The sequence below is a fragment of the Gobius niger genome (assembly GCF_951799975.1).
Source record: "Gobius niger genome assembly, chromosome: 17".
Lineage (NCBI taxonomy): Eukaryota > Metazoa > Chordata > Actinopteri > Gobiiformes > Gobiidae > Gobius > Gobius niger.
Genome location: NC_136868.1, coordinates 23,884,531 through 23,910,865, shown reverse-complemented (window position 1 = coordinate 23,910,865; position 26,335 = coordinate 23,884,531). Strand labels below are relative to the sequence as shown.

Here is a 26,335-nt window from a genome sequence, read left to right as displayed (position 1 = left end):
ACACCGAGATGACCGATGCACACAGCCCGGTATATAAGAGCTTAACGACTGCATGGGGAGAACCAGTTAGTGCAGGATGACACGTGCTGATCAAATATTGTATTGGTAGAGTCAACAAAGCTTCCCCTGCAGGCAGCCTTTGAGAGACAGACGCACACACACACACACATGACAACTGCAGGGTAGGAAGCAGTCGGCAGATGAGAGTGGGGGGGGTGGGGATGAGGGGCCTTGGTTTCCCGCTCATGGAAGCAGAAAAATTCGGATGTAGGAGGATATGAGAATTCCGAAAGCGGATGAGAATCACAACTGCACTAGAATGTGGAAGGAAGGAGAGAAATAAAAGAGCACGTGAGAATGTCTCTGGCAGCAGTGTGGTAAATTTCAAGACAAAAAGATGCTGGTTAACATGATTTTGGAAGACAAATCTAAAACATTGGAGGCACAAAGCTTGTAATGTGTGATTTATCTGATTTCCAGTTGAACCACAGTCTCAAAAAGACCAGGAGACTCATTTTTGTAGTTGGAGGAGGATGTTACGATAATACTAAAACATTTCCAGCCTCTAGGATTTGAAAATTGCAAAAACATAAAAAGAAATAATTGGATTTGACGGCGATTAATGTCTCTAGCCGAGCATAGACTTGCTGGTGGTGGCTGAATAACTTTCCATGTTGTGCTTTTGTTTACAGTGCTGTCATGAGCCGCCATTAGCCCCAGTGCCCTTTATCATGAGTCACTCTTTTATTCATTATACTCATCAATTATGTATTCATTACACTTATGCCCCATGCCCCGCCACTGAAGGGTGACTAACAGAACTGTAAAGCAATCGCGCCCGACCATTGCTCAATCATGCACTGGCTGACAACTATATTTTCCTTCACAGGCAAAGGCTGCAAAACTTATCCCAACTGGATCGAAACTGCAATTAGCAAGTTACACAGAGTGCAATTATGTTGGTATAATAATTCCGCTTGTATGGGGATGTATTATGTATAAAGTGTTGTTCGAAAACAGTCTTACAGTTTTACTGAGAATAGCTTCAGTTTTACTGAGAAGATACTTACGACGGTCGCCTGGATGGAATTGAACAGTATTCACGCGTTAGTGCATAAGTCTCAGTATTAATGGTGGTATTATCCATGTTTGATGAAGATCTATGGCCTACAACAGGATGATTTATTTATGAATTTAAGTAACTTTATTGTCTATTACAGTGGTTCTTAACTGTTACGGCGCCTGGCGTACTGGCTCTCCTGGACCATGCAAACTACATCACTAGTCAAGAAAAGTAATCAGCATCTCTACTTTCTCCGCAAGTTAAGAAGAGCCAGAGTCCGAGCCTCTGTTAGGTGCAACTTCTACAGAGGGACTATAGAGAGCATCCTGATCAGCTCCATCACTGTGTGGCACGGCTCCAGCACTGCCGAAGGAGCCTCTAGTGCATCGTGAGAGCAGCGGAGAAGACCTGCGGAGCCTCTCTCCCCTCTATTAAGGAGATGTACTCCACCCGTCTCACCCGCAAAACCATCAAAACGCCAGGGACCCTTCGCACCCATCACCCAGTCTCTTCAAGGTAATGCCTTCAGGGAGGAGACTGCGGAATCTATGGGTCAGTTCCAGTCGACTGGAGAACAGTTTCATACTCAAGGCCATCGGGAAGCTGAACTCCTTGCCCTCCCTTCCCACCCCTCCTCCCCCGCTTCACAACCAAGGATGAGAGAAATATAATATCAGATCATTCACATGGTTAACAAATACCCACCATTACCATAGGATGTGTCTATCCATAAAAATAACTGAATTTGTAAAAGTACTGTACTTCACCCACAAATATGCTTAGAAAGTTTAAATCATGATAAAAACTACCAGTCATTTGAAGTCAGGTACTGATAAATATTAGATAAAAAACTCACCACCCACTGAAAACAGTTCTAAGACCCATTTTTTAAATTTAATTTCCTGACTCACCACTTGCCTATTACACAATCACAGTCTCTTGTAATGTCCATTTTTCAAGTTTATGAGTATGGATGACATATATCAGACACATGTGCACTGTGCAAAAAGTGTACGGAAATGTAAAGCCTGATTTACAGCAATGGACATTATCATTATGGCGACTGCATCTGTTCAATGTCATCTATTCATCTCTAAGCTATTGTATAAAGTTACTTTTTCAAAATAAAAAAAAATGTATTGTTCTTGTAAAAACATTTCTTTGAAACACAAAATATCTCGGGCAGCTATGAAGTAAATGTCCAGTTGAAATGTTTTGAACTTTTAATCTTTTATACTTCTACCTGGATGATTGAGGACAATCTTTGAAAAAACTCAAAATCAAATTGGACAAATCTGAACCCATGGTTTTGTGATATGGAGATTGCGTCACCTAATTCTGTGACAATATTAACTGGGCGATATTGTGTAGTTTAAAGCAGTGGTTCCCAACCTGGGGGGCACCTGGGATTGCAGGGGGGGCCCAGAGTTTTCCCTGGTCAGAGGGTCAGGTCATAAATGATATTACTTGAGCAAAATAAATGGTCTAAAATGATCAAATATGACTGAGTAAGGACTACATTAAACTGCCCAATTTCAGTTTATTTGTTTGAAAGAAATACTGATTAGCAATTTTTTTCATGTTTTGATACATTTGTGGGGGGTGGCCCGACAACAGCACGCGCAGGGTGCAGATAGGTTCTTAAATACATGTGCTTCATGTTTTGGTTTACTCTCTTGCATTGAAAATGATCCCATATTCCACACAATTCCACACAAATCTCACATCGACTGCAATTTTAATATTTGTCAGAACAATTGCATATTTTTTCCATATTTTGTTCTACTCTCCTGTTGATCTGTTTGATCATTTTGGCACATCTTTAAGGCTTTAATGTTATAATATAATATTTTTGGGGGGGGGACATAATTGAGACTATTTCCATGTGAAAAATAGCACATATAGCCCGTAGAGCGCCCCGGGGGGATAGAGGTGAGTAGTGCGGTGGCATACAGGAGTGAGATAGGCTCAGCAGCTGTGGCAGAAGAGAGGCCCGTTTGAAAGTGAATTTTACCCTCACGAACACGACAGGATATAAATCTCAATTAGGGTGCAGCTGTAACCACACACACGCACACACACATCAGCGTAGCCTTCTGTCTTACACACACACACACACACACGCACACACACAATATATCCTCATCACCAGATTTCCATATAGTAGCTTAGCGAGAGCTTGATAGCAGGCTACATATCATCTTGGATCGTTCTCTCCTCGCGCCGCTCTCTTCCGCGTTAAGCCATGACTGATTGCTGAGATGCAGAAAGGGATAATCCGGCTGATCATGTGACTTTTCAGTGTGCATGTGTGTATGTGTGTGACTGAGTGCGGGAGCAAAAAGAACGCAAGAGTGAACTGCCTGAGGAGATCTCCCTGGACGCCTGGGAGAAGGGGTCAAGATTCCACCGCATGGACAAGGAAGGGGGACGGCAAGCAGCATCTAATTGAACGTCTCATTATAGTGGACACAAATGCTTTACAATAAATCGCTGCGTAATTGTTGCATTGAATAAAAATGACAGGAGTGCACGGTGTATAAACAATGACTTTACAAGGATTGTGTACGCGAGTGTGCTCACGCGCAATGCCCTCCTTGGCAATTTGTTACGTTTGTTTACTGTGTGCACTGCAGTCTGGACATGTTGCCAAGTCTTGTTGAGACAACATTAAAGGAATAGGCCACCGCTTTTACAGACTGAGATCTGTTCTTACCTTAGACAAGTTGATGCGTACCTGTCTGGTCTTTGTGCATGCGAACAGACCAAAGATGTTGTTAGCATTTAGCCTCTACCAGCGTATTCCTATAGCTCCAAACAGGGGTGAAGTTAGAAGCAACCAAGCTCTTCCACGTTTTCCCTATTAAAATATGGTTACATGAAGAGTTACACAATCTAAGTATAGTTTTAAAAAATTAAACACTACATCGATTTTCTAAGTGGATAAAAAGGGGCACTATTTTGTGACGTTTAATAATACCTTTAACAATTCCTTTAACATGTACAGTACATTTTGTCCTGAACCGACTCTGATCTGCCTCAGAAACAAGCTTTGTTCAAGTAGATATATTTAGAAGAGATTGTGAGATAATAGAAAAGGTGTTGCTATCACTTACAGAGTCACTTCGAGGTTTCGAGAACAAGTTTACAGTTCTGAGATACATTACATGCTCTCTTATGAGTTCCGATCACAGCGAAGGCATTAGCCTTTGTTGCAACGGGAGATATGCAACATGTGTTGATATGCAGTAGCTGTGTGACTTGTTGGAGTTAGGAACAAGGCAGCTTCTAGTTCAGGCCTATTCCTATAATTGAGTTCAACTAGATCCACAATCAGCCATAATGAGATGACAAAAATTCCAATCCTTAAAGGAACAGACCACCGTTTTTCCATGCTGAGATATGTTCTTACCTGAGCTTTGACGAGTTGATGAGTACCTGTCTGGTCTTTGTGCGTGCGCTCAGTCACGCAAAAAGACCAACAATGTTGCTAGCATTTAGCCTCTCCCAGGATATTCCTATGGACCCAAATGGGGGTTCCGATTTACATACGGTTACATGAGTAGTTACACGATCCAAGTATAGTCACACAAAATTAAACATTGGATAGTAGTTTTCAATGATGAAAATATCAGTCATAAAATAAATGCTAGAATTTCAATTTTATTTATTGGATTAAATTCTACACAGTGTGGCTTTAAAGAGAGGGTATTATGCTTTTTTCAATCACATAGCACCAGTCTATATCACACTACAAGGGGGGATCTTCGTTCTGCGCACTCCTCTAGAGCGCTCTCATAATAATCCATTTGAAACTGATTATTTAACCAGTTACCTGCCGTCCACCACCTGTAAGCTGTGTTTTACTCACACAAATCTTACACGTTTTTTCAGAAACTACAAGGTCTTAGCTTTCAAATGTGGCACTGCACTCGTCTATAGGACTGTGGCCTCATAAAGAACAACAGTTAACACTTATTGTGCTTTATCAGCCTGTGGAACATGTTTCTCAAAGTGCTATAAAGCCATTTTTCATTCACTCCACACTCAGTAAGTTAGTGTTGTAGCCACAGCCGCCCTGGGGCAGACTGACCATTTACCACATGGCTATAACATGATGTTTATATCCTGAAATAAATAAGATAAGATAAGATAAGATAAGATAAGATAAGATAAGATAAGATAAGATAAGATAAGATAAGATAAGATAAGATAAGATAAGATAAGATAAGATAAGATAAGATAAGATAAGATAAGATAAGATAAGATAAGATAAGATAAGATAAGATAAACCTTTATTGATCTCACAAAGGAGAAATTCACTTGTTACAGTCGGCGTTCAAGAAGATCACTCAGAGTTAATAAAGTGCAGCTGATACAGAGATTATTGCACATGTTACTTTACAGTCTTATTGTACAGTCTGACAGCAGTGGGGATGAAGGCTTTGCGGTAGCGCTCCGTCCTGCACTGAGGGTGTCTCAGTCTGCCACTGAGAGAGCTGCTCAGCTCTTCTACAGTCCCGTGCAGTGGGTGGGAGGTGTTGTCCATGATGGAGGTGAGCTTGGCTAACACCCTCCTGTCCCTCACCTCCTCCACAGAGTCCAGGGGGCAGCCCAGGACGGAGCTGGCCCTCCAGACCAGCTTGTTTAGTCTGTTCTTGTCCCGCTCTGTGCTGCTCGGGGCCCAGCACACGGCAGCGTAGTGGAGAGCAGAGGCTACTACACAGTCATAAAAAGTCCTGAGCAGAGGCCTGCTCACTCCGAAGGACCTCAGTCTCCTCAGAAGGTGGAGACCACTTTGGCCCTTCTTGTACAGGGAGTTGGTGTTGTGGGACCAGTCCAGTTTATTGTTGAGGTAAACACCCAGGTACTTGAAACTGTCCACCTCCTCAATGTAAAAAAATGTCATAAACAAGTGCCTCTCGAAAGTATTCATGCACCTTGAACGTTTGCACATTTTGTCATATTTACAACCCAAAACATAAAGATTTAATTTTTTACTTTTTTTACTGAACGTTCACACACAAGTAACCGACAACTGTGAAGTGAAAGCAAAATGATACATGATTCCGTTATTTTTCAAAAAATAGAAAAGTGAAAAGTGGGGCGTGCATAAGTATTCATACAGCATGAATGAATACTTTGTGGAACCCCCTTTTACTGCAATAACAGCTGAAAGTCTTTTGGGGTTTGACTCTACAAGATTTGCACATGTAGAGACTGACGTTTTAGCCCATTCCTCTAGCTCTGTCACATTAGAAGGAGAACGTTTGTGAACAGCAGTTTTCAGATTATTCCACAGATTTTCAATAGGATTTAGGTCAGGACTGTGACTGGGCCATTCTAACACATTAATAGGTTTTTATTGAACCATTCCATTTAGCTTTGTGCTCCGGGTCATTGTCCTGCTGGAAGGTGAATCTCTGCCCCAGCCTCAGTTCTCTTGCTGACTCCAGCAGGTTTTCCTCCAAACTTTTCCCATATTTGGCTCCATCTATGTTCCCAACTATTCTTACAATCTCCCCAGTCCCTGCTGAGGAAAAGCAGCCCCACAGCATGATGCACCCCCTCGTATATTTGACACTGGGGATGGTGCACTCAGGACGATGGGCAGTGTCAGGTTTGCTCCATACATAACGTTTTGCATTTGGGCCAAAAAGTTACATCTTTGTCTCATCTGACCAAAGCTCCTTCTTCCACATGGAGCTGTGTCCTCCATTTGACTTCTAGCAAACTTCAAACGGGATTTCTTATGGCCTCCTTTCAATAATGGCTTTCTTCTTCCACTCATCCATGAAGGCCAGATTTGTGTAGATACGACTTATAGTTGTCCCATGTACAGATTCCCCCAGCTCAGCGGCAGGACTTCACAGCTCCTCCAGAGTTATCTTGGGGCACTTGGTTGTATTTCTTACCAGTGCTCTCCTTGTTCAGTTTGTTAGTTTAGGTGAACGACCGTGTCTTGGTATGTCTGCAGTGGTGCTTTACTCTTTCCATTTCTGAATGATGGATTGAACAGTGCTCCGGGAGATGTTTAAATCTTGGGACATCTTTGTATAGCTTAATGCTGCTTTAAACTTCTCTCCAGAACTTTATCCCTGACCTCTCTGGTGTTCTCCTTGGCCTTCATGATGTTGTTTAGTGACCAATACACTCCGACCATAGCTCTGAGGGCCTTAAAGAACAGCTGAAATGAGAGTAGATTACACACAGGTGACCTCTATTTAATGGTTAGACCAAGGTGTGAACATTCTGGAGTCATGAGGAATGTTCTAAAGGCAATTTAATGCACTCAGAAAATGCTGTATGAATACTTATGCACGCCCCACTTTTCACTTTTCTATTTTTTTTTAAATAACGGACTCATGTATCATTTTGCTTTCACTTCACAGTTGTCTGTTACTTGTGTGTGAACGTTCAGTAAAAAAATCTAAATAAAATCTTTAAAAGTCCAAGGTGTATGAATACTTTCGAGAGGCACTGTATTTATTGACACAATAGTTTCAGTTAAAGCACTGAAGACTGACCGCTACACCTTTGACATTGATTGCAGGATTGTCTCTGTTTGTTTGTGGTTTAAATAAAGTGTTTCAAACTTGAGCGCACATTTCACGATGATGACATCACTCCAGATACAGCTAGCGTTGTCATGTGCCGTTGCCATGGCACTGGTTACTATGACTCCCCAACGTGGATCCGCAGGCAGACGCAAGCGCCCAAAGAGGCGCAGGCGCGGCGCCGCGAAGCACAACCCCGAAGGCAAGGCCCCCGGCGGCAACCGCCGCCGCCCCCGCCGTCAGCAGGCGCGGACAAGGCGCCAAAAGGGAAATCGCAGGAGATAGAGTCACATGACCAGGCTACGGCCAATAAACACTTAGCATTCACTTGCTCTTGTGCTCTTTTCTTTTCTTTTTCTATTCATGTTTTTGTCACTTTTTTGTTGTTTTTCTTCTCGTGTTTTTGTCCCTTTTTCATCATTTTTTTGTGGCTTTTTTGTCATTTTCTGTTGCTTTTCTGGCACATTTTTGTCGCGTAGCCCAATTTAAAAATGGGCTAGGTAAAATTACAATCATTAAAATATTTCAAAAGTAAATAAAATCAATAAATACACGTGAATAGTGTGGACACAATAGTTTCAGTTAAAGAGCACTGAAGACTGACCGCTACACCTTTGATATTGATTGCAGGATTGTCTCTGTTTGTGGTTTAAATAAAGCATTTCAAACTTGAGCGCACATTTCACAATGATGACATCACTCCAGACACTCCAGACTGTGGCTCTCCGACGTGGACTCACTAAAAGTAGCATTCACGTGCGCGCTTTTTTTATTTTTCATGTTTTTGTCACTTTTTTGTTGTTGCCGTGTTTTTGTCCCTTTTTCGTCATTTTTTGTGCCTTTTTTTGTCGTGGTTTTGTCGCTCTTCAGTCACCCTTTTCTTGTATTATTGTTGCTTTTCTGGCAGATTTTTTGTAACCAGACACTGTTTTGATGCCTGTTCTTTTTATTGCTCCAAAAATAAAGGTCTAAAGATGACGTTTTGGCGGAGATTTGGAAACACGCTGCTGAAAGATGCAGTTCTGTTGTGAGCTAACAATCACCCCAGATGTCGCAAGCATCGCCATCCTGTGTCATTTGTTCACTAACACGGGACAGTAGAAATAGGAGTTGGCTATTTTTCGGTCACTCAAAAAGTTGTTAATTCGGGTCTGAAGTATCGTCATGCCCCTTCACATCCATCTCCCATAATAGCTGTAAGAGGAGCATGCACTCAGGTATGGTGGGGTCAAGAGGTTAAAGAGGGGGTATTGTGCCTTTTTCAGTCACATAGCACCAGTCTATATCACACTACAATGATGACCAAACCTTCTGTTGGTCTGTAAATGCAGTCAATTTGAATAACTGCCTTGTATAAAATGTCTCTCTCAAAATGGCTGTAGCGAATGTCTTGAAATAGGCCTCTGTCTCTTTAAGAACCTCTGACTCTTTCCGACACGCCCCCTCCACACGCTGTCTGTGGCATCAGCGGGGAGGGGGTTCTGCTGAGGAGCAGTGGTTGGTTACTCGGCTGGTGACGAAAGCTCGGAGGCGTCTCCAGGAGGTGGGGGCGTTCCTAGGAGGACCCAGGCAAACCTATCCCTAAAATGGCCAGAGTAATCAGAGTTCTTACAGATTACTCAAAAATACGTGAATGTGCCAAGGCAACACTTCTTTTTTTTTTTCTTATGAAATCTTTGTTCATGATTACAACGAATATAGCTTTCTCCGATTTAAAGAAAGAAAACAAGCCGTACGGCACACATGCTGAAAATTGGTTTACATAGGCGTTTTTTTTTCTAACGAAGCATAGAAAACAATTCCTTTACAGAGGTTCTATTACACACAAAAAAAATATATATAAATATAAATATATCATCAAGGCATCAGTGGAGCCCGTGGTCGTTGGGGCACTCGAGTCAGTGACCCCCAAACTGGAGGAGTGGCTCCAGCAGATCCCAGGAAATACATCAGACATCTCGGTCCAGAAAAGTGCAGTTCTAGGAACAGCAAAGATACTGCGCAGAACCCTCAAGCTCCCAGGCCTCTGGTAGAGGACCCGAGCAGGAGGAAAAAGAGACCGCCCGCGGAGGGTGAGGAAGAGTTTTTTTTTATATATATATATATATATATATATATATATATATATATATATATATATATATATATATATATATATATATATATATATATCTAGGAACAGCAAAGTATCTTTTGCTGCACTTTCCTGGACCGAGATGTCTGATGTATTTCCTGGGATCTGCTGGAGCCACTCCTCCAGTTTGGGGGTCACTGCCCCGAGTGCCCCAACGACCACGGGCACCACTGATGCCTTCACCCTCCAGGTTTTCTCCAGCTCTTCTCTGAGCCCCTGGTATTTCTCTAGTCTCTCTCTCTCTCTCTCTCTCTATATATATATATATATATATATATATATATATATATATATATATATATATATATAAAATATAGGGCATCGAATGCATACATAGTTCTACCTCATACAGAGAACCTTATTGTGCACACACCCATGGGACCGGCACCGAGGTGCGGCGGAGCCCATGGGCACACACAGGTATTGTCACAAGCCGAATGGACAGGCAGGCATGGAAATTGCCTGTATGTCCTCCCCGCTGACAACATAAACATAGGGGGAAAATAGGGGGGATTTTTTTTTTTTTTATGGTTATATCTTTATCATGTATTATGATTACACAGACAAGTTGAGTGATTGTAGTAAATTAAGTGTTTTGGCAGATTTCTTATTTGAGACATTTTTTAAACAAGTTAAGTAACTTTTAATTTCCATTATCACTGAATTTAAACGAGGCTTCCCATTTCCAAACTTTAATTTATGGATATGGCTTTTCCCTACCAATATAAGCAGGCCTACGATGTATTCTGAATTCCTATTCCGATGTTTGAAGTAAGTTATTATGTCGCCACAATTGAAGTGAATTTTAAAGGATGTTTTCTGTAGTACTAGTGTTTCCAATTTGGACCACATATCTCTAGAGTGTGTACATTCAAAAAACAAATGGGCAACACTTCAGGCATGTTTTTAATGAGGGAATGACATAATAACATGATGGAAAGCTTGAAAAAGTCAATTTTGCATAACACCCCCCCTTTAAAACATGTTTTATATCCATACAACGAGTGCATCAGTGGATCCCGTTAAAATGAGGATCAGGTGCTCTTCAAGGGACAAAACCTCCCAGAATATTTAAATGAAAAGCTCCTAATGTCCAGCTCGGGACATTACTGCAGTGGGTAATCAAAGAATGGATTTGGATGAGAACTTAACCTATTGGAATCTCAAATGCTGCTGACTTTAGCCACATCTCCATAGAGACGAGCTGGAGACGTCCCCTCTCCCGGCAAAGTGAGGATCATGTCGTAGGAGAGCTGAGCCACTCACAGCAAAAACACGTATATATTAAAGTTGGATTGTGTAACTACTCACGAAATATCTTAATGAAAACATGGAAGAACTTCACCCCGTTTGGGTCCATAGAGGAGAGGAGGAGAGGCTAAATGCTAACAACATCTCTGGTCTTTTTGCGTGACTGAACGCACGCACAAAGACCAGACAGGTACGTATGAACTCGTCTAAGCTCAGGTAAGAACACAATTTCAGTCGGACAAGCGGTGGCTTTTGAATCAGTAAAATAGAATGCAAAAACTGTATCCGTCTTCGATTTTTGCATTGAATCAAAGTATAAAGCTGACATCGTGATCAAAATAACTTGGCACAGTCATTTCAACGGACCTAAGTAGCGTTTTCATACTTTTTCAGTCGTGAAATATGAAAAGAAAGCCTCTCTAGAAAAGACTTGCGACCCACCAGTTGAGAACAACTGTTTAGTTGGCCTTCACACAAATGAATGCTTTGATCATTTACCAACAGCTCGTGGTTGGGGCGAATGATCTCAAAATAACATCTAAGTGCGATCTTTCTGACAAGACTGGATTCATGTTTTATGGTTTAAAATCCAAATTCTGATCGCGAAGCAGATTTTACACACATCCAGGAGCAAAAACATTTGAGTATGACGTGCATGTCAGACCACAGGGCTAAAAAGTTAAAAACACCCCAAAGGAGACAAATATTACTACAAGTACACTAAATAAACAACAGATTCATTTTTCCACTTCTTCGTTATAGAAAGCTCCACAGCCCTTGGTTAAAAATACAAGATGCATGTTATGAAACAGCGCGAGTGGCGGAACAGTTGGCCAGTTCATGTTACAGCCTGTGGGATCTCACCACCGCAGAACGCCTCCGAATTTGCATTATTTGTGAGCTGATTTATTATGCCCAAGCAATGTATCGATCGGAGAGTGTGTAACTAAAGCTGGAGGCAGGCTGATAAAGAGAAGGGAGATGGGCGAAGGTCAGGACAGAGGAGGAAGTGGGTGCGGGAGATTGGGGAAGCCGAGAGAAGCGATTTTTTTGACAGAGCCGAGATAAGCGCGGGCGGATAGAGTGGTGCATTGAGACTTTTGGGACTCCAGAGTTTGATAAAGAAAAGTGTGCAGCCGAGGCAGAACTTTGTCGACTGCGTCAGTAGGCGAGCGCGGTGCAACATGGAGGAGAAGATTAAGAGCTCATGTAACTGTATTAATACTTTATCAGACACAATTATGGAACACAAGCAGCACAGGAAAAATCATTATCAAGATGTAAAACCATTTTGTAATCAGATTCAAACTCTCGCCTGTTGTCAAAGAGGGCTTGTCTGTGTGAACACCAGGTACAAATATGCTCGAGAAGCCAATTCCTGATCAAATGATGTTATTTAAAGCTAATTACCAATCTCTGGTTAAGCCTAGTGTGTTGTGCAGGAGGTCTAAGGAAACCAGAAAGCTCACAGCAGAGGAGATCATTTGAGCAGCCTACAGAAAGTGGTAGGAGGATATTGGGCTGTGATTTATTCTTCTTTTTCATTAAACAAGCGAGAATGTGAACTTGACAGCATGCAGTGTGGGAGTGGAGTTGCATACTTACTGTTGCCAGCTCATCAAACTTCCCGAAGAGTTCGTTGAGCAGTTTGACCAGTTCCTGAGCGGTGCACTGCGAAGCCAAGCTGGTGAATCCCACGATATCAGCGAAAAGGATGCTGCGAGGGAGCACACAGGGAAGGCACAAAACAGAAACGTGAATGAACTATTCATTTCGACGATGCCTCCAAATACAAATCAATAACCCCTACAAAAACAAAGAAATGCTCAACAAAAAAACACATTGGTTGATAAAACTGCTTAAATTGTTGCAGTTCATTTTTTCTACTGCTACAACTACACAGTCTGAACTCATTTTGGCTTCATCATGTATTAACTGGAGTTCATGATATTTTTTCTTAAACTTTCTCATGAATGAACACAGTTAATTAACCCCTTACCCCCTGCTTTACCCAAATCTAAAAGCTTGCAGCCTTTGGGCCAGAGTAACGCCTCATGTTGCTGTCACTTTTTTTAAAAAACTTTTTCTTATCATCACTCTGTTTTGTTTTTTGTTGCGCTTTCATCACTTTTTTTTTATTGCTTTTTTGTAATGTTTTTGTCACGTTTATGTCACTTTATCGTTGCATTTTTGTCACTTTTTCATCGCTTTTTTGTCATGGTTTTGTTGCTTTTATTGCCATGTTATTGTGTCGTTATTATGATGCTTTTTTCAAGAAGCTTATAGATTTGGGTAATGCCAAACTGGAGAAAATGTGATCGTTTCAGGTGAGGATTAGGAGATTAAGGCATGATGTACTGATTCATTGATGTACCCTTATTATAAAGTGTTTCTAAAGCATATTTTAGAATTAAAGTTGTAGGAAAAGCAACTTGAACTTGCAAAACTAAATAATGGAACTCAACAAGTGTACTAATGCCTTGCCTCGAAGGAAAGAACATCTTTAGTCCAGGCACTAAATCAATTACAGAGCTAAATTGCCCACTGCTGGGCAGTTATCATGGGGTGTTGAGGAAGGTGTTGAAAGACACTTAGCTCCTTACTTATTTGCTCTAAGGCAGGCCACATGGTACAAACAAGGTGTTATGGATCTCAGTGACATCCAGCACCAGCTGCTCCTCACTCCAGTGTTTGTGTTTGTGCATCAGCAGAATTCACTGTGATGAATGTGTAACTTTAAAAGGTGGTGTTTATTGTAATGGAAAAGCCAAAATATGATCAATCAATTTCCAAAACAAATATGATTAAAAGGCCTGTGCCTATCATTATGTAGTATTCGGAATTATTTTTAGCAATCACAAATCTGGAAGTTGCATGTACTGTTGTTGTTGTTGTTGTTGTTATCTTATGCAATAGCACAGCTCGCTTTGCCCCCTAGAAGTTGTGAAACAGACTTATAAACTTACACCTATCAAGAAACAGGAAACTTTTTCATCACACTGTCTGACCCAGTGAAGCGCTCCCATTCCCATACTGTATCTTCTGCCATTTCTCGCCCATATTTGGGAGGGTTCTCTCCAGATACCTGTGGCTAATACGAGGTAAAATTGACTCATTGATACTTCTGACCTAGATCTATAAGAAATTGCACTACTATACTGCACCTGCCCACTGTAGACCGGTGCAGCTCATGACAACTGCCCCAGTAACATTGACAACTGGAGTCAAATGCATAGATGATCAGACAATAAAACCTTGTTGTTTATCGCATTAGTTGCATACTTTACAAACATCCTCATGTGTCTCACGTTTTGTAACCAACAGTGCACTTCATAGCGTCCCACATGCTATACTGTCGTCATTGAAAGCAATGTCAGTCTTTGTCTTTCAGCCCCGGAGCAATTGTTTCCCAAATGCTTCTTATTTTTCACCAACTGCAAGTGCTTCAATAGCCAGCCTGTGCTTCGTGACGGAGTTGCTCTTTTTTTGGCAGTGCAGTATAGCCTGCTCAGAAGCCTTATGTATGCAAAGCTGGGATCACGACTGCTGCTCGACAGAAGAGTTGTGCTCTGTTGTGTGATTTGTCTTTGAATGGGTCGTGCTGGCGGTGTGCGCGGTGAGTGGGCGCATGCAGGGTTGGTGGGGGCAGCGCAGGGGGGAGTTTATAGTAGAGGAGCTCACTTCAAAAAGGGTCAGAGGAGGGAGAAGTCCCGCCCTTGTTTGGTGACAGAGTTTGAGATTTATTTTTATTGCATTAAGATGGTGATGCATTTGCCAAAATGTTCCCAAGCAAACCCAAATAAATATATTAAACACGCGCATATGTGGGGCATCCCGAGCTTCTCACGCGCTTCATGCATTTTGTATTTGGCTTTTCACACGAAAGGGGACACATTGTTAGCTTCCCAAGCGAAACCCCTTTTTGAAGTTTCTTTATTATTCTGCGAGGCTACGGTTTTATTTGTTTAAATGTTTGCAAAAAGGATAACCCCAGAGCAACTGACACAAAGAACAGATGCAAAGAATAAGTTGCTTTGAAGAGAACTGTTTTTGAAACTTAATAACAGAAACGCTAATAGAAAAGACCACAATCAAGAGCCTGCTGCAAGAAATGAACACCATGAAGAATCAAAGTATTGGAACGTTACTACTCCTATTGCTACAAATATGCGATTACTAACGGTAACACAACTCATTACACAAAACCTTTGCATACAACACACTTTTACCATTTCTATCCAATGGCTGTTATAGTATAGTTAATTGACCGCAGTGTTGAGAAAATGGTCCTCATCAGGGGTTGGGACAACAAAGTGGGTTGTGGGATCATTTCCAGTTTGTGACAGTTCACCTATTTCATTTTTGTTGTATTTTACATATTATAACAATGTCAGACTGCTGTTTTTATTACGAGTTAAATTGAATTCAGAAACAGAGGTATGTTTTCCAAAAAATACCTCTGCAATGAAAAATTTGCAGATTTGTATAGAGCAGCCATTCCCAAAGTCCTGGCCCCCATATCGATCCAAAAATCTCTCAGGGACTCCAATAATAAAGGTTGACTCTATTCAAAGCAACTTTGTAATTTTTATTTCACAGCTAAAGCTTTTGGGGGGGAGGGCTTCAGAGGCTGTAGTGCCTCTGAAGCCCTCTAAGGGGCCACATAACCCACTTTGGGAACCACTGGACTATAGAGTGTCATGTATGTGACTACTCTGTTCTTGGTAGCGTTTACAGAGTGCATGTTTAGCGAAGAGCAGAGCAGACAGAGAGCGAGTGGAGAGAGGATCGTCTCTTGACACGAGTGCTGTTGACACGGTACCTGGTCCTCCACTCCCACACTCCACCAGCCAAAAGCTCTTCTCTTCTCTTTACTGCCTTGTTGGAAGCTAATCACACTCTCACACTCAGCAGCAATGTGCCCCCTCTCACTGGCAAAAAGACTAATCGTGTTTTCTGTCACACAAACAAGGCAAATTTCACTTTTGTTTAGGTTTACAAGGGGGAGGACAATTTTTTAATACATTTCTGGAAAATGTCCAGAAACGCTCAATATTAGCCTGGAAAATGTGGGAATTTAAAAAAATTATAAACTCTCAAAACAATGAAATAAGCATTATAATTGGTGAATAAATCATTGGCATTACTCATTAATTATGTTTTTGATCCATAAAGCATACATGTGATGTCATACCCATACACGGAATGTGAGGCTCCAAAACAGAACACAACTTTGCTAAACCTAAATTCTGCATAATTCTCTTTTTAATAAGTGGTGGGAGAGAAGGCAAGGGCTTTTGTTTCATCACACTGTGATTGGTTACATTCACCTGTCTCTAATTCATACCATGACAAACAGTGACCGATGCTGTGTCTAACATAAAGCTGTATAAAACAATCGCTACAGACTGACACAGGGCACCAACTCTTAAAACAAAAAACATTGTAACACTGCACACACTTGGTGCATACACGCCCTTGTCTGTATTTGCCACACAGCTAAAACACTGTCCTCTTTAAACCTTTTTTCTTTGATAGTGTATACCTTTCAAATCAGATTTTTATGCTGCAGTTTATATCTATCTGTAACAACGCAACCTTCAGTACTGTTAGTTACCTGAGTATTCTTAATTTTGTAAGTAATTTTAATTGTGTAAGACTACATTAATTCCCATAAATTCCCTCGGAAAATTGCAGAACTTTAAAACCCTACTTTTGATACATCTCTCTTATGAATTGACTCCACAATTCTGTATCCAGAAAATTGCTATTTATTTCTTAAGTTACAACAGTTTTGCAAAATGTCTGATGGACATATAAAGGCAAAGCAAATACCTCCTAGAGCTAACATTACACATCAAGTGAATTTCTTTCATTTTATTTTATTTTATTCAAAGTATCTTTTTCAGAATGGTTCGCATATGCAGAGTTACTCTGTCTATGATGCAAGCTGTTTGCTGCAACACCACTGTTTTGGTATAAGGCATTAATTTTTTAAAAGGAAATGAAACGTCAGAAAGACTCCTTGGTTTCCTGACAAAACAAACAGCTGCACTGTACTCAGTTCCAACAGTGTATGCATGAGGGAATTTAAATATTGAAGAAGGAGAGAGGCTCGTTTGCTCTAATATCTGTCAGGAATAATGGCTTCCAGCTTAACTCCTGTTTGGAGAGCTAAGTGAAACCCTTGGGGGAAATGTACAAATCTTGGAAGTTGCAGAAAGAAGATGCCCCTGCTGTGTTGCTGATGTAATTAACAGTTACCAGAAAGTGGTGGCTGTCTGTGCACATTTCTGCGAAAGTGGGGTGCACGCCAAAACAAGCCACAAAAACAACATCAGCTCCTGACAGAAGGCCTATAGCGTGTTCTTGTCGTCTCACCTTTATCTGGTGCTATTGGCTAATCTTAATTGTGGCCCGTCTATTCTTGACCTTGACGTCACTGCGAGTGACACCTGAATCAAAAGAGAGCGGGTCCATGCGCACACCTTGGAATGGCACAGTTGTCATGACACCCCCATACCTGACATTGTCATGACGTTGGATGTAGATCTTATGAAAGATCCTCTCCGGCGGCTTCAGGAAGTCCTCCTTCATCTCCATGGCAACATTCCTGGGCAGTAGGCTCATTAGCAGACGCTCCTGAAAGGGGGCACAGGACTTTAAATAGTAAGATATTGACATAAGACATACAGTAAGAGTTGTGTTCTCTTCCAATCCAATAGATACACTACATTATCCCAGAAAAAAAAAGTTGATCAGCAGCCCACTACAAACTTACAGCCCGTTAAAAGGAGTCACGGATGACACACACTGTGCCACATACTGGTCAATTTCCATCCATCTATCCATTTTCTTCCACTTGTCCGTTGCCGGGTCGTGGGGGCAGCTGTTGGATCTGCCCAAATCACATTGCACCAGCCCCTTATGGCTCCTCTTGCAGGTGGTGGGTCCACAGAAGGACGGCCTCATGGTTCTAACCGGGCCTGTTGGTCTCTCTTAAGGGGCTTCTGAACCGCTCTTTGTCTGACCCGTCACCTAGGACCTGTTTGCCATGAGAGAGCCTACCAGGGGCACGAAACCCCCGACAACAGAGCCCCCAGGATCATTCGGGTGCTCAAACCCCTCCACCACGTTAAGGTGGCGGTTCCAGGAGGGGACTGGTCAATTTGCTACACTAAATTATTTGTTGTGAAATGTCATTTTTTAGAATAAATAGAATGCTTTGCCAATGCACAAGAATACTAATACTCCAATTGCATCGATAGCTCTGCATGTAAAGTTAAATCCACACTGTCACAACCAAAGCCCGTATGCGGCCCATTTATTTTTATGTGCATGATCATCATTTGTGGCAAGTGAAACTGCCGTGATTAGAAGGTTTTACACTGACATTAAAAGTAATGTGCGCAGCATTCTGCCTCCAATAAACCATTACCTGCTGCTGCAGCGTGGTCATGAGGTTATAAAAAGCTTTGTGGAGATGGCTTTGGCATGTGACAGGATGAAGCCTTGGTCTTTCCTATATAAAGTCTGAGCAGAGATATCTTCATCTGTGTGCTGGATAACCTTTCTCTCTGCTCGATTGCATAAAAAGACACTACTGTCTGCACTTGCAGTTTTGGATGTTACTCACTTGGGAGTCTCATAAGAAGAGGGTGATTTTCAGTTAAATGTATTTGAAGAGGACTCATTATAGCAGTAGTATTTACACACACATCAGCGTGTTTTGTTTGCCTGCTTGAACAGTCTCCTTCCACTAGTGGGAAGCCCAGTGATTGTGAATGCACAATGAATCATCAGCGGCTCAGCTGAATATCTGTTGAGAAGCAGGTTATGAAAACAGAGAGGGCTCTCCTGTGTCTTCCTCATATTTTCGTCCATTCACACAGCTGCTCCTCACCTGCCAATAAAAAAAAATACTGCTCACAGGATTTAGAACCATCTTCACACCCTCCAACGTAGGCTGAGAAAATGTATGCTCATCCATATGGGCCTGCACTCAAAGTGTTGTATGTGTTGAGGCCCTATGTAAATCAGCTAAGTGCGAAGGTGCTCTGAGCTTAATGAGATAATCCATTTATCTGAGTTATTAATCTCTCTACGTTCACTCTGGAAGCGTCTTATAATCGTGCAGTAATGATTCCCATTTCTCTGATCTGTCCCAGGCTTAATTCACTGTGTGCTGCTTGATTGCAGCTCCTCTAATAGTGACGTAATAATTATCCATTATCTTATCAGTAGTGTAACTTATAACCAAGGAATGACCAACTTCTGAAGAGACTTGGAATCTGTCACTAAAACAAAACTTTTATAAATAAAACGTGACATTAGTTGAACAGCAATACTGCGTGTTGCATACCCATGTTCATTGATCAACGGACTGCAGGATGTGACTCAAAGCTATGCCACAGTGATAAGAGAAGGCCCCTTTGAAGGCTGAAATTCAAACCTGGGACATTTGTGACGTGGGTGCAGACCGTTGACTGCCTGTTGATAGATCCCAATCAGAGGCCTGCATGTGTTCCTTTCCCCCAGATAAACCGTGACCTTTACTGGAATATGGAGGCCATGAAACCAATCTGCTTGCGTAATTACCTGTCAGACGGGAGCTTGGAACTGCTTGGGAAAACACAGCATATCAACATCTAATCTATAAGCACAGGTGTTAAGTGTCTTTTGTGTACAAGCAAAAATACGTGGAATAATACTCCGTTTCTGCTGGGCATAGATGGGCTCCAGGGTGAAGTGGGCGGAGTCAGGACCAAGTGTGTAAAGTTGTGTTATGCACTTTTAGTTAAATCGCTGCATGTACTGTAGGAGTGGAGGAGGGAGGGAGCGCCAGTGCATGTGCTACAGTAATTGTTCTTTCCCGAAATAGCTGCTGTCATAGTTACTGCGTGCCTGTGGGCAGGTTGTTAGAATACATTGGCACCTGAAACCTTTATAAAAAAATAAAAAAATAACACAGCTTCTTCCCAGGGGGCTGTGAGGATATTATGAGGATGGAAAGGTGGGGGCGGCAGCTTTTACACTCCTGTTTTCTTCGCCTCTAGCGGCAGAGTTTGTTGCTCTCGCGCCTCACCTGCTTCTCATTCTCATCCTCCAGCCGGAGCCGCTCCTCGATGCAGTTGCGCGCCTGCAAGAAGACTTTCCTCTGAGTGCGCTCGGTGAGGATGCGCACGAACACCCCCGACAGGTTGACACTGGTGAACAGCACGGCGTTGGCCACCAGCTGCACACAGACAAACAAGAGCAGACATGTTGTTACGCAGGAGCCCTATGCGCTATACTGCTAAAGAGGAATGTCTCGGGGGTCAGTTAAAACCGAAACCTTTGTGGTGTTTCAGTTCCTGATTGGAATGGGGCTCAGGATAACAGGTAAACTGTCCATCAATTCTCATTTATGTCTGTTTTCTTTTGTGGCATATGAACACAAGGGATACAAACATCCATATGGGTATATCAAGCAAAGTATCTGCACAGATTAGACTTTACAATCCACGCTTTAATCCAAATATGACGGATTGAATGGCAGTCGCCAGGGCCGACACGTGGATTATTATGACATGAACCGAGTCCATAGGTGAGACTTAAAGAACAGCAAAGCCCACTGTGAAAGGCCAACAAAATGCACCATTGATTTATGATCAGAGGCCGTTCATTTAAGTGGTTCATTTAAGGGTGGACTCTGTAAACACACTATGCTGACAATTCTCCACAAAGGTTAGGGTGCAAAGGTCAATAAAACACGTTAATCCATCACAGGGCCAGATGGGTGATGCTATGTACTGTGTTGGAGCAGACGATAAGCAAAAACGTATTATAAAAAGCTCCCACAGTGGCTGTTAGTGAAGAAAAGCTGAGATCTTTACTCAAGAGATCACTTCAGTAAAAGGGGTTTCATGACCTTTGACTCTGTGTGAAAACGGCAGTGTGCCTGATTCAAGGTATATTGCAGTGTGTAGTTCTAATGGGCACATGGCCATTCAATCATCGCCATCAACCCGTGAACATACCTCAGCTTATAAAAGTCACATCTTTTTATGTTATTTGTACATAACATACTACACAGAGTAAATGTACTGCACTTTGAGGGTTTTTTGCTATTCATGAGGACTGCATGTTTCTTCTTTTGTGCCGCTGTATTTGTGTTAGGGCTGAAAAATGACATTAAAATGTAGTATTTTTGATGAAAAAAACGTTGTTTTTACAGTTAGGGTTTCAACTGTTAAGTTAAGTTGAGTGTGTTGGACATTGTAAGTATCATGAATATGATTTGTCTGCATCTCAGACCATTATCCAATCAGAAAGCAAAAGCTCCAATCGTATTGTTGCCAGATCCTAGTTTAAACTAGTCTGGAAATAAACTTCCTAAATCCCACGATAAAGTCCTAATAAGTGCCAGCGCAGCCTCCAGTCGTTAAAGCTCAGTGGCTGAACTCTGGAGGTTCAAACAAACTTGTGCTTGTGTTTATGTTTTAGCACTTTAACTTTTAGCAAACCAAGTTCATTTTGTTTGTTAAAAACACTAAGAGCCTCCTACGAACATTCATTTTACATTTACTCCATCAACATGCCCTCAAGCAGCATCACTGCAGCTTTATGTGGGAAAAAGATTTCAAAAATACAACTTTCATGCGCCTTTGACAAGCAAACAAAAACAAATAAATCTGTAGATTAATCCATTACCAAAATAATTGTTAGGTGCAGCCCTAATTTGTGGTGTCTTAATGTGCAGCCAATCCCCTGGCTGAGACCACTTTTTTCCCCAAGGGAGACACATAAAGTATAAATGAACGCAATGAATCATTGGTGTCCAACCTCTCCCCCATGAAGTACTTCTGAAATAAAAATCACAAAGAGTTTCTTAGTCTTTGCAGGCTCTTGAGTAACTTCAGTCCAGCTAGTCTCAAGATGATATTTCAACACAAAGAAACTATATGAATTAAATCTGCACTTTACAAGCTTAGGTTGACAAGTTTTTCAAAGCGCTCGTTATTCATCCACTGCATACTAGTAGACTAAGGGAAGAGAGGCTGCCCATTTGCCATTGGCCCCTCCGTACACCACCAGTCCCACTGGAATAACCAAACTGCTCAACAGAAATGGTACAGCTTTGAAAAGTAATATGTTTACAAATAGACCCTATACAGTACAGTAAGTAATGCAGTATTCATTTATTCAAACTTCAACTGAGTGAAAGGGTTTTTGCCCGTTCGATTTTTTAGCACAGTACCTAAGAGATCAGACTGTGTACGCACTGAAATCAGTCAATATACTTTAAACAATCCCGAGTGATTCAACATTTCCAAAGCACACAGGATGATTGACATCCACACACTGACAGAGAAGTGTCCTTCCGGCGTAAACCATGATTCCAGGCAATCAATAGCCATGTGTTCTATTATTGACTCTCCTCAAAGAGATATAAAAGAAGACAGTGGAAGCAAAGACAACTCCACAGAGATCACACACACATTATGTAAACATTTTAGGAATACCATTACTCTATAGATAATGTAATAATAATATAATAGTTTTTTGTTTTTTAATGTTTTTTCTCTTTTTTCTTTTGCATTACAAGCCCTATCAGTTCTTGGGACAGCTTACACTGAAGTTATTGTACTGAACCTCATAAAGAAAGAACTCAAAGCTAAAAAGCTCCATTGACCTCTGTGAGTTTCAGCACCGGACAGCTCCTCTGTTGCTTCATTACAGCTTCAGGTAAAAGTTGCACTTGTTTTCACTCCTCCAACCACAGAATCCTAGGGCTAAAATCAATCGCTGACTGTGTTTTCAACCTTTCCTTTTCTCAGCGGAGAGGTCGATTGGAGAAGTGCGCCGTTTTGTAGGCGCATCACATTATTGTTTACACTTGGAGAAACTGTAGTATTAGCATAAATCAAGTGTCTTTTGAAGTGGTGACGTGACTGCCAGGGAGTTTAAACTTGTTGACACTGAGTTATCTGATTTTGCACAGAGCGTCGCTAAGAAGACTTGCACAAGCGTCTTAAGAAACTGTCCAAAACTGTAGCACAACAAGCAGACACGCGCTCACGTGACTTACCGGTCTCCAAAGCTTTTGCTTCTTGAAGTTGAAAGAAGTAGCGATGACGATGAAGTGGGACGCAGCGAGCATGACCCCGAACAGAACTGCCAAAAGCGTGCGCACAGGCAGCAGAACATAGGCCACGAGGGTGACCAGCATGAGTTGCCACACGCCTTGTTCGGGCCCCACGGCGCTCAGGGGGCCCTCACCGCTGAGTGCAGGTGGGAAAGGGCAACACAACAAAGCGAAGGTGAAGCTGAAGAGTAGAGCGAGCTTGGCGATCTGTTGTAGCTGCGTCACGTGAAGGTACTTGACGTTGGTGACAATGAAAAGCGAAAGGAAGATCACACAGTGCACGGGGCACGAGCCCTTGGACAAAGTGAGGCGCGGGCTGGACAACAGCTCTAGTAGGGACAACGAGGACGCCGCTACGATGAGCACTGCAAGAGCCTTGAGCGTGGCGGTCTGCTCGAGCTTCAAGTTGTAGTTCTGGAACAAAGCCTCGAGCTCGTGGCTGTTGAACTCGTCCTCGCACGAGCCGGCCGGGCAGTGACCCTTCGTGCCATGGCTCTTAACTCTGTCATGCGGCTCCATGTCCGGGCCATGCATAAAGCTGGGGGCGCACGGACACGGCACAACTTTTTAACGCGTGTCCCACTTGAACCGGCACCCTCTCCCGGGGTGCACGTCCTGGATATCCACGCGCTCACGGCACTGGTGTGAGGAGGGGAGAGGGTGGCCACAGGACAAGGCTGGTGCCTCTTGTCAAGGGGCTGTTTTCAGAAGAGCGCGACCACCCGCCGAGTGGCGCGCGCCATCAACGCTGATCCCCCGTATGCGCTCAAACAGCATCCCGCCCGCATGGCATGCTCGTCAAAACACCCACTACGAGGCTCCGTCCAAAGCCATAGCGTGCCTTTGTCTCCCGGTGTCACGCGCCCCGCGACACTGTCAACAGTGACCGCTGCCTCAGAGCGATGTGAGAGATGAGAGAGAGATGCGCGCGGCGGCGGAGACAGCGGCGGAACAGCGGCGGCTGGTGATTTCCCCGTAGCGTCTGCAGTCAGAGCTGATGTAGTTCCCGGCTAAAAATAGCGCAGCTGCATCGAAGCATGGTCCAATATAGCAACAATTTGGTCTTTCCCTCTTTTCGCTTCCTCGTGTGTGTCACTGCAGGTTACGCCTTCCTCAGTCTCCCCAGCAATACATGTAAACATTGAGGACAGGTGGAGGCAACAGTCGAGCTCAAACAGCCTCTTTAGCAAACTAACAGTTGAACGATGACGTGGTGCACCATTGTTTTGTCAGTATAGGGCAGCGTCTGTCTTATTTGCATGCATTTAGCCCGTGTCAAGTGTCCTAATCAAATGCACCAATCAGGTAAAGGGTAATTGATCACAAACACATTTTGGTGTAATTGCTTCAAATTAGCTTCTGATTTATGCATAAAATCAATTAATTAAGCTATCCTCGTGTGATCACCTTGTCCAAGTGACAAAACACAACAGCAGGTGATTGAGAATGAGAGTCTTGAAAAGAACAACTTGACTGTAATCAACTTGGGACAAATCTGAAACCTGGCAGACAGATAGTACAAAGCAATCTTAACCCTATGCTTGGTTTGAAATACATACCACATTTTCTCAGTTGTTGTGCTTACAAAGTCCGTATGGCATTTTAACCAGAGAATGTCTTGTGTTTTTGTGTCTTTTGATTCTGTTGATAAAGACTTTCATCTTAACAAAGTCCTAATCTTTACTAGAGGATCTTTTTGGGGCACTAAGGCTTTCGAAGTTTTAGGTTTATGCATTTACGTACTGTATATGTGACTTTTTCCCTGTCTTTGGATTACTTGTTTCATTAGGCCTACTACAGCAGTCTTTCTAATGTGAGTGACAGACCCAGGCAAATGTATCTCTTTCCGCTGATCTGAAGATGGAGGGACTTAAGATCTTTATCATTTCCCTTTTTACCTGTTCTAATTGATGAACCCTTTGCGCCGGAGCAGTCTGCCTGTAGTGCGCGCCTCTTGCGCTGCTGTTTCCGTAGTGTGAATGATGACCATGCCTTTGTCACTCTTACGCCTGCTATTTGCTGCGATCTCTTCAAGTCGATGGAGGAGCCCATCAATGAGCCAGTCGATGTGAAGCACTCTGGGCCGTCCTAACGAAAAAGCGTCTGCATGCACACAGTCAATTACTAGTGCTCAATATCCACTTGCGTCCAGTGTGTTTTAAATCAATAGGCTGCTTGGTCAACTTCACACCATTCTGACCCGTGTGAGGGGAGACTAATACGATTTATTGTAAGGACCTTATTGTAGTTTCATTCACGCTGGACTAATTAAACTATAGAGTTTGAAGGAAACCTCATGGGGATGGGATGTTTAGTTGTCTGCAAAAGGTTTTGTGCTGCCTTGATAAATGAAGCCTATGCGGTAATTCAACCTGGTAGACTAATTTCTGCTGAGACTGCTGCCCCCGCGACCCTGCCCCGGATAAAGCGGAAGAAAATGGATGGATGGATGGAGACTAATTTCAGCATCACCGACCTCCAGCCGATGATCGCTTCCGGGAGGGCCACACCTCCACCTCAGCCCATCAGCGTGAGAGCCGCACCTCAGTAGCAGCCAATCATCGCCCTCGGTCCCGCTTTTAAGCCCCGGCAATCATTGTTCTTTCACTTCCCAGCTGCGCCGCGACCCACCTCCGCCCCCTCTCCACCTCTTCTGCCCACGGCTGCTGCATCCTTCACGGGTCTCCTATGCCACCTCCAGTGTCCAGGCTCCAGGGGAAGACATCCCCTAACCCCAAACTGTTCATCCATACTGACTTTCATACATACAGCGATGTCTACGCCGGGGTCTGAACGCCAAAACTAATATAAATGTCAATAAATCTTCCTAATCACTGCTTTTGTCTGTTTGAGTCTATCCAGGTTGAATTGCAGTCTTAGAAATTTGCTCATTACAACCATGCAAATCGCTCTTTCAATTGGAATGCGATTAACTGTGGATGACGTGTGCCTCACACTCCCGCTCTCCGAGATATGTATAGAGCGTGTGTGAGATTCTGAAGTTGCTTACCAATGGTCATAAAGTTCAGTCCCGATGACTGTGAAGAAACATTTAAAAAAAAGTTAAGCAACAACAGAATTCTTTAGGTGCGGTGAATACGGTTTGTAAAAAACATATCTTTAAAGGTTCAGAACTTGTTTTTTTAATGGTTGTTGACTTGTAAACAATCTAAGGAGCAGTTTCTGAACACATTTCTAACGTC

The 26,335-nt window shown here is 42.6% G+C and overlaps 1 protein-coding gene across 1 annotated transcript in view; it reads right to left on the bottom strand.

The window, feature by feature from the left end:
- Positions 1-24,305, bottom strand: part of adcy1a (adenylate cyclase 1a) — a 56,291-nt gene extending 31,986 nt beyond the window's left edge. The window contains exons 1-4 of the mRNA XM_079574616.1: positions 23,076-24,305; positions 20,091-20,240; positions 17,529-17,647; positions 12,611-12,722 (exon numbers count right to left, since the gene is read on the bottom strand). Of these exons, the coding sequence (XP_079430742.1) occupies positions 12,611-12,722; positions 17,529-17,647; positions 20,091-20,240; positions 23,076-23,666 (972 nt within the window). The 5' untranslated portion in view covers positions 23,667-24,305. The remainder of the gene's footprint in view (positions 1-12,610; positions 12,723-17,528; positions 17,648-20,090; positions 20,241-23,075) is intronic.
- Between the last annotated feature and the right edge of the window lie 2,030 nt (positions 24,306-26,335).